Here is an 11,624-nt window from a genome sequence, read left to right on the forward strand (position 1 = left end):
GTTGCTGTTCATTAAGTCACATATTTTTACAGACTGATTATGTTAAATGTTGGAGCATCTGATGTTAAAGTTTGGTAATCCAGAATCAGATATGAGTGTGCATACAGTTTAAGCTAGCAATAAATATCAGGCTCATTAATTTCTGTGTGATCTCATTAGCATCTCTTTTGTGATTCCAGGTGGAGCTCTTTCAAAACACTATGGAAGCATACAATATCATCAAAGGAACATTATTTCTTGTATTACTAGTTACGGGGATTCCTGGTAACCTCTTAATCTCATCTGTATTTTTCTTTGCATTCATTACTAGGATTCCACTCCTGTTAACAGAAATTATAATATTTAAAATCACAATAATAAATTTACTATTAATCTTGACCAGGGGTCTCCCAGTAACACTGTTTCTAGTATTTGATTTAAAGAATTTGTTTGGTGATAATGGATGTAAAGTTATAATGTACTTAGCTCGAGTATCTCGGGCTATGGCAATATGCTCAACTTGTATTCTTGTTTGTATTCAGTGTATAATTCTCTCTCCATCTAGTTCTAGACTATTTGCTTTAAAAATGAAATTGTCACACTACACATTAATTGCTTTTAATTTTGTTTTAATATTAAATATGGCCACCGAAATTGGGCCACCAGTTTTTACCACATCAGAATTAAACTCAACTGATCTGGAGTATACTTTTTATTTTGGGTACTGTGTAGTCAATTTCCGCGATTATATTACTATTATGACTAGCCTTTTTACTTTAGTTTCTCGGGATGCTATATTTGTAGTTATGATGGCATCTGCTAGTGCTAATATTATGGTAATGTTGTTGAGGCACAGTAAGCAAATAAAAAGAGTAAAGAAAGACATAAAGTCCACAAAAAATAGTGCAGAGATAAAAGCAGCCAAGACTGTGGTCATTTTAGCATCATTGTACGTCATTTTTATTGGGTTTGAGACTACTATTTTACTTTACCAGGTTACAGTTTCAAGGCGCATTCACCCCATTGTTTCTGATGTTCGACATTTCTTTTCTGTGTGCTATGCTTCTGTATTTCCATCTGTTGTTGTTATATCTAACAAAAGAATTCAGAGCTGTGCAAAATGTCTGTTTTAAAGAAAACATATCCTTGACTACATGTTTAAATGAGTGCATTTTGAACAATTGTGTAGTGCCTGTGACATTTAAATTTTTTGGATCAATTTCTGATGTTTAACTTATATATTCCAATTTATAGTGTCACAGATACTATTATACCATTCTGTTGATTTACACTATGCCAATATCTGCAATATCACATATACTATTATACCATTCTACTGATTTACACTATGCCAATATTTGTAATATCACATATATACTATTATATCGTTCTGCTGAAAAAATAATAGCAAATTGACATAATCCTTTCAAGTACATTTTTATCCCCCTCCCACCGGAACTTCCTGGACAAACACACAAAACAGTGTCATGAAGTGCCACAGACTAATACTAAACTGGTTTATTGGTAGAAAAAGCACTTTTATGTTTCTAGAGAGTCACAGAAGAATTCCTACAATTCATTGTTTCATCCATTTGATTGTGATAGTTTCTTTGTAATCAAGATACGACCTTGTATATCACAGAGAGAAAGGTAACAGTGGGCTGTTCATAACAAAATAAGGTGCTTTGCAGACCACAGGTATAAGAATGCCTACTACAGGTGTAAGAATTCCTGTAACAGATAGAAAATGCTCCTATAACTTTGCTGTTCGTATGCACTCACATTTTTGTTAATTTATTATGAAAATGCACAAAGCCACTTTGGAACCATTTGTCATATATTGGGAAGAACAGCTTTTCTACTTTAGATGATTTGTGATATTGAAAGCCAGTTAAGTTTTGTGGCGCCTTTAAGTACTGGCATTTCTAATGTTAAATATTCATCACTCTTTACCCTTGAAGAAATAATTTTGTTAAACTGCTTTTAGCTAAATGAATTAATTCAGTTAGGCTTTAGCATTTTTAAGTCTAAATTAAAACTGTTGAGAGTAATTCAGAACTACATTAATAATGCTTATGTAAGTTTGTCACTAAGAGTTTTATTTATAATTTCTAAAATTTTACTGGCCAGAGGATTGGAGGAGATGTGAGAGAGTGCTAATGAGTGGTGGGTTAGCATACTGGATCATAAGGTACAGAGACATAGCTAGCAAATTTGGTTATACAGCTAGATCCAGTTTAAAGATAAAATAGCCAGTGCACAAAAGAAGAAAGCTATTTTGGCACACATAAGTGGTTATCCATTTTGCATTTCCAGCCATGTTAGCAGGAACATGTCAGTCAAACTGAAAGGACATTGCAGACAGTTGTCAAAGCACTCTAGTAAGGTGAGTTATAATCTAATATCTCAACTGTGGTATTTGTATCAAAACATAGACTGTGCTTAGTATAGCAGTGTTACATCCCAGTAAAGGTAGAAAAATATGATGAGGACAACATATATGTAAACTGTGTCTGCCTGATTTGGATGTGATCATTAATGGTTTCAGTGTTAAACTAATAGCTTTGAGAGATGACCACAGTCTCCGTGGCTGCGATATAGTGTGACCTTGAAAGTTAGGCATATTTTTGTTTTTTAACATGCATCTGCAATATTTATTTGCTTTATTATCTGGATAATAAGACTTAGAAAGAAAATAAAGTAGAAAATGTAGTTTATTTAAACAGACAAATGCAGAATTTTAGTTCCAGTACAAACTAGAAACTTGCATTGTAGTAGTTGGTTAGTTTGCTCTGTTTTCTTTTACAGTTGTATTTCTATAGTTTAACGGTTTGTTGGTAATGCTTAAGGCAATTGATATATTTAGCATCTCATAGGGTTACTCAAAAAAAATTCATGATTATTAAGACAGCAATCTGATATGAATGCATATATCCATCATACACAGTTTAATTTTGCAGTTGTTTCACTTACACATTTACAGTTTATTTCAACAACTTTGAACATGATTTCTGCTATGTTTAAAACAGATAAAATGTTTTATTAGGGGTTAGGATTTGTTGGTTAAAATATAAATTTTAAAGAGAGAAGAGGGATTTTACTGCATGCACAAAACTGTAAGAAATGTTATTTGTACTATGCTGTTTAATTATGCTGATGGTTATTTATTTGTGAGTAATTTAATTGTTTTGTACTACTCATTTTGGTAAGCTGAACAAAAAGGAAGACTATTTAAAGCACATAAAAAGTTTTGAGGACTATGTTTAATCATTTTGCAGAGATATTCTCTAAGTATGTGGTGATACAAATGCAATTTCAGTAATATACAACTTTGCTTAATTTTTTTGAGTTGTTAAAAAAAATGAATTATCAATAGAGAAAGTAAAAAATGCACAATAAGAATATTAGACATGAAATATGCATCTATAGATAAAGAAATGGAAACTAAGGGGTACGTACGGTAACCCAGGAACATAATTCACTTCTGCCAGGTTGTTTACTCTACAGAGGAAGTGTGTGGCATGTTTCTTTCTGCCTGATGATCAGTTTTATCCATACTAAATTAAAATAAAATTTTTTTCACTGTCTTTTGTGGAAACAATAGTATGCAACCTTATCACAATTAGCCAAAACTCTAAAATCATGAAGTCCGACGATAAACAAATACAATTTAAAAATGAAGAAGCCACACAATGAATTTGAAAGTTAGGGTTCATTGATAGCGAGAATGACTACACAAGTACAGTTTCAATGCATCCATGTACAACACACAGAAATGTAAACATGAAAGAACAACTTTTAAACACAGTAGGGTAAGTCAAAATGGGCTGCAACAGTACTAAAGCATGTTTACAGGAAGGATTCACCATTCCCCCAGCCCACAGATGGGGGGGGGGGTTGTGCTCTCACATTCCTATATAACGCTGAGATTGCTGTACCTCAGAGTTGGAGTAATTATCTGAAATACTTTGAAATCTCCAAAATACTTCAATGTCAGCCTTAATATCAAATGCACACACTTTAGTTTTTGGACTTTGAGAGTTAAGCACATGCAAATTGTAGTTAGGCTTTGCTTGTTGCCTAAATAACTGATGGAAGTAAGGCCTGGTATTCATAGTAGTTTGCTCAAATACAAAAGGAATATTCCTGATGGTTAAGATTGAGTATAGCAAAGGTGAAATTCATAGAGGCCATTTACGCTAATGCAAAAGGACTTAAAAATAATGATATGCAACAGAGAAATGTAAAGTGTACTATGCTAATGAGGCAGTTTTGCAATTCATAGTCCAACATCATTGTGGTACTTACATTCATTTTTAAAAAAGATGTTTCACCTTTTATATTGGAATCTCAGTCCACTAATTTGCCCCCAACCAGCCTTCAGTAGATTGTCCAAGTATGCACAAGTACTTCCCTGAAAAATAAATGAATTATTACCCCAGCAACCTCTTCATTGGTTTGTCTTAAGTATGCACAAGCATTAAAATGACACAATAAATTATTTTGCCCAGCAATCACTTCAGCAGTATGACCATGTATGCACAAGCACTTCTCTGACACACAAATTCAATATTTCTCCAAGTGACCCCCTTCAAAAGTATGTCCAGGTATACACAAGCACCAAAATGAAACATTTACTGAAGCAACCCCTTCAGTAAAATGTCCAGGTATGCACAAGCCCCAAAAGGAAACATTTACTGAAGCAACCCCTTCAGTAAAATGTCCAGGTATGCCCAATCACCAAAAGGAAGCATTTACTGAAGCGACCCCTTCAGGAAAATGTCCAGGTATGCCCAAGCACCAAAAGGAAGCATTTACTGAAGTGACCTCTTCAGTAAAATGTCCAGGTATGCCCAATCACCAAAAGGAAGCATTTACTGAAGCGACCCCTTCAGGAAAATGTCCAGGTATGCCCAAGCACCAAAAGGAAGCATTTACTGAAGCGACCTCTTCAGTAAAATATCCAGGTATGCCCAAGCACCAAAAGGAAGCATTTACTGAAGTGACCCCTTCAGTAAAATGTCCAGGTATGCCCAAGCACCAAAATGAAACATTTACTGAAGCGACCCCTTCAGTAAAATGTCCAGGTATGCCCAAGCACCAAAAGGAAGCATTTACTGAAGCAACCCCTTCAGTAAAATGTCCAGGTATGCCCAAGCACCAAAATGAAACATTTACTGAAGCAACCCCTTCAGTAAAATGTCCAGGTATGCCCAAGCACCAAAATGAAACATTTACTGAAGCGACCCCTTCAGTGAAATGTCCAGGTATGCACACGCCCCAAAAGGAAACATTTACTGAAGCAACCCCTTCAGTAAAATGTCCAGGTATGCCCAAGCACCAAAATGAAACATTTACTGAAGCGACCCCTTCAGTGAAATGTCCAGGTATGCACACGCCCCAAAAGGAAACATTTACTGAAGCAACCCCTTCAGTAAAATGTCCAGGTATGCCCAAACACCAAAAGGAAACATTTACTGAAGCAACCCCTTCAGTAAAATGTCCAGGTATGCCCAAGCACCAAAAGGAAACATTTACTGAAGCGACCCCTTCAGTAAAATGTCCAGGTATGCCCAAGCACCAAAAGGAAACATTTACTGAAGCAACCCCTTCAGTAAAATGTCCAGGTATGCCCAATCACCAAAAGGAAGCATTTACTGAAGCGACCCCTTCAGGAAAATGTCCAGGTATGCCCAAGCACCAAAAGGAAGCATTTACTGAAGCAACTCCTTCAGTAAAATGTCCAGGTATGCCCAAGCACCAAAATGAAACATTTACTGAAGCAACCCCTTCAGTAAAATGTCCAGGTATGCCCAAGTACCAAAATGAAACATTTACTGAAGCAGCCCCTTCAGTAAAATGTCCAGGTATGCCCAAGCACCAAAAGGAAGCATTTACTGAAGTGACCCCTTCAATAAAATGTCCAGGTATGCCCAAGCACCAACTGATCTGCTATCACATCTCTATATTCTCATAGAAAACTGCTGCTTACTGGCATACGTTTAGGGCTATTTACACACTTAGTTTGCAAATGAACACATCATAGATTCATTTCTACAAATTGTACTTGGACACTTACATGTAAAGCCCCTTACTAGAGTAGTAGCTGTCCCACTATTGCTTACATATGAAGAACTGGGAAGGTATAGACTTAACAGACCACAGGAGAGCAACACAAAACATCATGTTGCAGGATCCAGTTTGTGCTTCAGTGCTTTTATATTCTGTTTATCTTTTGTCTGCCCCATTCCCTAATAAAACATCAAGCTAAAGCTTCTGAAAGAGCTCCAATATTGCCTTTATTTGATATTATGTCTGTATAGCTAGCCTGGTTAGTTTTCCCAAACCTTTCAACCGTTATTGCTGCTGTTGTTATATAACCATATAACCATAAAAGAAAAATGATGTCCAGCATTAGCTTCAATATGTTGATACAAAGCATTATGTACATCATTATTACGTACAGAAGACATATGTTTCAGGATTCTATCCTTTAATTTACAGTTGGGTTACAATGAGGGTAATGCAATTGTTACAGGGGTTGTTGGAGCAATGCCATCAACCAATCAGGAGGCAGAGAAGGTATTGAATGGCACCTCCTCTGCTTCCATAGAGTGCTCTGATGATTTGGGCCTTGGGGCCAGACCAAAAATACAGCATGGAACTGAATGCGAAATGGGAGATGTAAAATCTAGAACACTATCACCTTTTCCAAGTTTACCAGTTCCAGTGAGGAAGAAAACTGACAGAGAAAGGAGTCGTTTGCACCTCAGGGGACAACAAGAGATGCAAACTATCAACCTGACTGAGAATGGTGACTGTATCATTTATAATTTGTCTACTGTTCAGCTTTCTTCTGAATAGAAATTTGTTTTAAGCAAAGGTTTAAATTTTATACCTAGTAGAAGCTCACTGTGTAATGAAGTAATGCTAGACTTAATGTTATTTGGTAGAAATCTTACATTAAAAAGTATGTATGTTAATAATAATAACAATGAAGGTTTGGGTACTGATGTTAACATACTTAGGCAACCTAGCACATTTACACTACCTATGCAGCCCACAATACAAACTTTTTTACGCATTTGTGAAATGAAGATACATCAATATTTAGATAACAATGAATGCCAGTGAAATTTTAATTTAACACATAGACAGAAGGAATCTTTGAATGCGTTAGCTCAGGATAAACGAATTGTAGTGAAATCTGCTGATAAAGGAGGGGTCATAGTAATTATGGATACCCGAGATTATGATAATAAGATGAAAGGCCTATTATATGACAAAACAACTTATACTGTGTTGTCTCTACTCTTAGTTAATGATATGATAGAGAAAATTAAAAGACAACTGATGGCCATGTTGGACAATGGTCAATTAGATTCAGCAACTTTAGAATTTGTATGGATAGAATACCCAGTGGTTCCTTCATTTAAGGCCTTACCCAAAATACATAAGGATCCAGTTGCACCTCCCCTGAGACCCACTGTCTCAAGGAGAGGGTGGATGACAGAGCATATGTCAATTTGGGTAGAAACAAAATTTAAAAATGTTCTTACTCAATTTCCATGGATTTTGAAGGACACATCACAGTTTCTGTCAAATTTATTTGAAACTTTACAAGGGACCAGCTGTTTTGACCACTTGTTGGTCACGATAGATGTAAACAGTTTATTTACAGTGATATTAAATGAATACAGCCTCCAAGCCATCAAGGCCATTTTAATGTAAACCAACACAACTTCACCTAAGTGTCATGTTTAATAATAGCCTCTCCTCAGGCTTTGTGCCCACTGAGTGGTGCACAGCTACAGTTATCCCACTCCACAAGGGTGGATCCACCTTGGATCCTGGGAACTACTGCCCCATCAGTCTGATGAGCTTGATCTGCAAGGCCATGGAACGTATTATCTTGGAACTTATAAACAAAGACATTGTCAACCTTCAAACACTGGATCCCACCCAGTTTGGGTACGTAAAGGGACGATCTTGTCTCCTGAATCTGATTGACTTCTTTGAATCAGCCTCCAGAGCTGTGGATGAAGGTAAGGTGGTCCACACAGCCTATTTGGACCATGCCAAGGCCTTTGTTATAATATTCCTATAGATATAAGTAGGATGCATACTGTCTCTACTCAGGAGATTTTTTTTATGCATTCCTTCCTAAATAATCTGAAAGATAACTTTGCATTAATGTCCTTGAATATAGTCACATCCAAAAAAGATATTTCAGTCAAAGAGACAGAATGAGTGAATCTCAAAAAATCAGTAGTGGTTTCTAGAAACATAAAAAATTCTCCTAACTCACTTTCTGTACCCCCCACACCAAATGGTCAGGCTATGCGTATATCTAGGTTAGATATGAAGGCTATGCGTATATCTAGGTGAGACATGAAAGAGGAGCATTTTGACCAGTATATGGGAACTTTTAGAAATTAATTGTTACAGAGAAAATATCTGAGAAGTGAGGCAGATAATGGGATTCAGCAAGTTAAATCTATGAGGAAGGGTAGAGCAATACCATACATCAGTAGTACTCAGGATACCTCACCCCAACAGTCTAAAGAAAATGATACTGCTAAAAATCTACCCATTCATCTAGAATATGCTGGGAATGTTATAAAACTACAAAATGTGATTGATAAAAACTGGTCTATCCTGCAGGATATACAGGTCCTATCAGACCCTGAGATAGCTAGGATAGTAGGCCAGAGGCCAAAGTTTTGTTATAAAAACAAAAAGAATCTCAAAAGGTTACTTTGCGAGCCAAAAATGTACAAGGAAGTGATCTATGGTCTTAATAAATGTGGGCAATGCAGTGTTTGTGATGTCTTGAGTGATAACAGGATTTTTATACATCATGTAACAAATAGGAAGTATGAATTCAGAGTCAAGGCAAATTGTAAAAGAAGGAACCTAGTATACCTGGCTTTATGTTTAGTCTGCCCTTCCTTCTATGTTGGCATGACCACTCGCTCACTAAGAGAGAGGGTTAGAGAGCATTTGGCTGCCATCAAGAATAATGAACCAGATAGAAGCGCCCTAGCTAAACATGTTATCTGTGCAGGGGGAATGCATCATTTTCAATTTAAAGTTATTGAATCTATTTTTCAAGATTTAAGGTTGGGTGACATGAAAAATAAATTGTAATTGAGAGAGCTGAAATGGATTAGTGAGTTACAGGCAGAAAAAGAACTAGGGCTTAATGATATTACATCAATCAAGCCCTATTTAAAAACAAGACGTTTATAAAATCTGTTTATATTGTTCATTTTTACTAAAAACTTTGTACTTGTTTTATGTACATACATATTTTTATTGATTTCTCATCTTAGTGATGAAATGTTATTTTGTATATAAAACTGTTTGAGTTAGCAAGCTGTAGTATGTCTCAGACTAGATACCTATTAATATGCTGTTTCTTTAACTTGAGGGTTAAATAGATGTAATTAATTAATTAATAGCAATTTGGTAGAGCTTAGGAAGTATATAAAGTGGTTTTAGCTTATGTTGTTTTATTCATGGTCTGAAGAAGCATCTGTGATGTGAAAGCACTAACCGTATTAAAGTTTTTTATATTATTTATATTATCTCTGCCGTGTTTCTCCCTCTGATTAATTTTATTGAAGAAAATTTGCTGGTGTGAGAGGGAGTTAATTCAGAGTGGCTACATTATTGACTTTCATTGCTTTTGTAATATAGTTATGGGGTAGACACATAGGATATCACGGCTATGTACTAATGAAGAAGATTTCAAATTTGAGGTGGAAAGGTTAGGAGAGAACCTGATCAAGATGGGTTATAAGAAAGAAGTGATACAGCATAATATCAGCACTATTATAAAGAGGAGACAGGACAGAGCAAAATCTCAGTATTCTAATAGAAACAAATTTATTCAGATTGGACACAATGTTATTAAAGAGCAGAATGATCCAGTACGTATGGTATTAAAATATAGCAACAATATAAATGGAATTTGTGATATAATTCACCGAAATTGGAAGATACTTTCATCAGATGATAAATTGAACAAGATTATAGGGAAAAAACACCTACCTTTATGCTTAGGTGCAAAAGAAATCTCAAGGATATGCTCTGCCATGAGAAATCACTCTTATGTGGGGTGAAGTTAGTAATGAACAGACAGGGAATTTTCCTTGTAGGCACTGTAAAGCTTGTTCATTAAACAATAGTTTAAATAAATTTATACATCCTGTTAGCAAGAAGGAGTATGTTTTTGATTTCTATGCAGATTGTCAGACATCAAATATTGTTTATTTAGCCTTGTGCGATAATTGTATACGTTTTTACATTGGTAAGACCAACTGTAAACTAAAGAATAGAATCCTGAAACATGTCTTCTGTACATAATAATCATGTACATAATGCTTTATATCAACATATTGAAGCTAATACTGGACATCATTTTTTTTATGGTTATAGAAAAGATTACTTTGAATGTAAAGGGAGGGGATGTAGTAAATAAGACTGAATGTACTGAAATGAGATGGATTTTAAAATTGGGAGTTGATCGGCCCCCAGGCCTAAATGGCTATGTTCCTTTAAAACCTGCTCTTAAAAAAACGGATGGTAATATATTGAATTTTGATTGGTTTATAGGATTTTTAACATCATTTAAATGTTGGTAATTGTTAGTGATTATGTGTGTTCATCTGAAAAGGGAGTATCCTGAAAGCGCTTATGAAGAGATTTTATTAAACGTTTGGATTTTTATCGGGCTGTTGGTTTGCTGCTCTTCATTTTATTAATTTGCTTTTGATTGTTTTGGAGCACGTACCTGGTGGGTGATATATTCTTCTTTGACTATATATCAGTAACAAGCATACCTCTAGGGTGGTCAGACAGGATGATGTGCTGGAGTTCAAACTCCTGTTACATATCATAGCCAGCTATAGGTCACCCACCTTATCCCAAGAAGCTCATAATGCATACTTGGACATAATGGAGACACTTACCATCCAACCTTATACCCTACTCATGAGAGACTTAATTACACCTCTGTAGACTGGGAATCCTACACAACCTCAAACATCTACAGGCACATAGATTCTTGGACTTCATAAATATTAACACCCTTGACCAAATAATAAATACACCCATCAGAGGCTCCAACATACTGGACCTCATGCTTGCAAATATGGGAGAATGCTGCACCAACCCCAATGTCTCATCCACCCTGGTAAGGTCTGACCATAAAGTTGTCCCTTCAAAATCAAAATCAACTCTGTAATCCCATTAAAACATTTGACAGTTAAGAACTATTCTTAGGCAAATTACATTTTATTAAGTGGTGGATTGTTAAAATTCAATGCCCCTCCAAACCCAAAGAACACAGCAGCCTATAATGAATTACACTCAGAAACTCTTTACAACCATGTCAATGGCTGCATAGAGGCTGCTCTACCTACCAGAAGAAAGCTCAAGATTGTTCCTAGAAATAAATCACCCAGGTGGCATCCCAAATTAAACAGAATATGTAACAAATCAAAGTAAATAGGGAACTGAGGGCTAATTAGGTCAAGCAAAGCCAACTCAGAGGATAAGAAAGCCTCCCTGGTGAAAGATAAGCAAAAGGCTGTCGACAGCTATGTCTGAAACTTCAAGGGCAGCACACACCAATATGC

General features: G+C 35.8%; 1 protein-coding gene across 1 annotated transcript; it reads left to right on the forward strand.

Annotated features, from left to right (window-relative positions):
- Positions 1-200: 200 nt before the first annotated feature.
- On the forward strand, positions 201-1,112 carry LOC122806016 (olfactory receptor class A-like protein 1). Its single transcript, XM_044076256.1, has one exon. The coding sequence runs from the start codon at positions 201-203 to the stop codon at positions 1,110-1,112; it is 912 nt and encodes a 303-aa protein (XP_043932191.1).
- Positions 1,113-11,624: the final 10,512 nt, after the last annotated feature.

This window comes from Protopterus annectens, chromosome 7.part0 (assembly GCF_019279795.1).
Source record: "Protopterus annectens isolate FY-2018-M chromosome 7.part0, PAN1.0, whole genome shotgun sequence".
Classification (NCBI taxonomy): Eukaryota; Metazoa; Chordata; order Ceratodontiformes; family Protopteridae; genus Protopterus; species Protopterus annectens.

Coding starts and splice junctions, on each gene's coding strand:
- LOC122806016 (XM_044076256.1), top strand. CDS start 201: ATGGAAGCATACAATATCATCAAAGGAACATTATTTCTTGTATTACTA.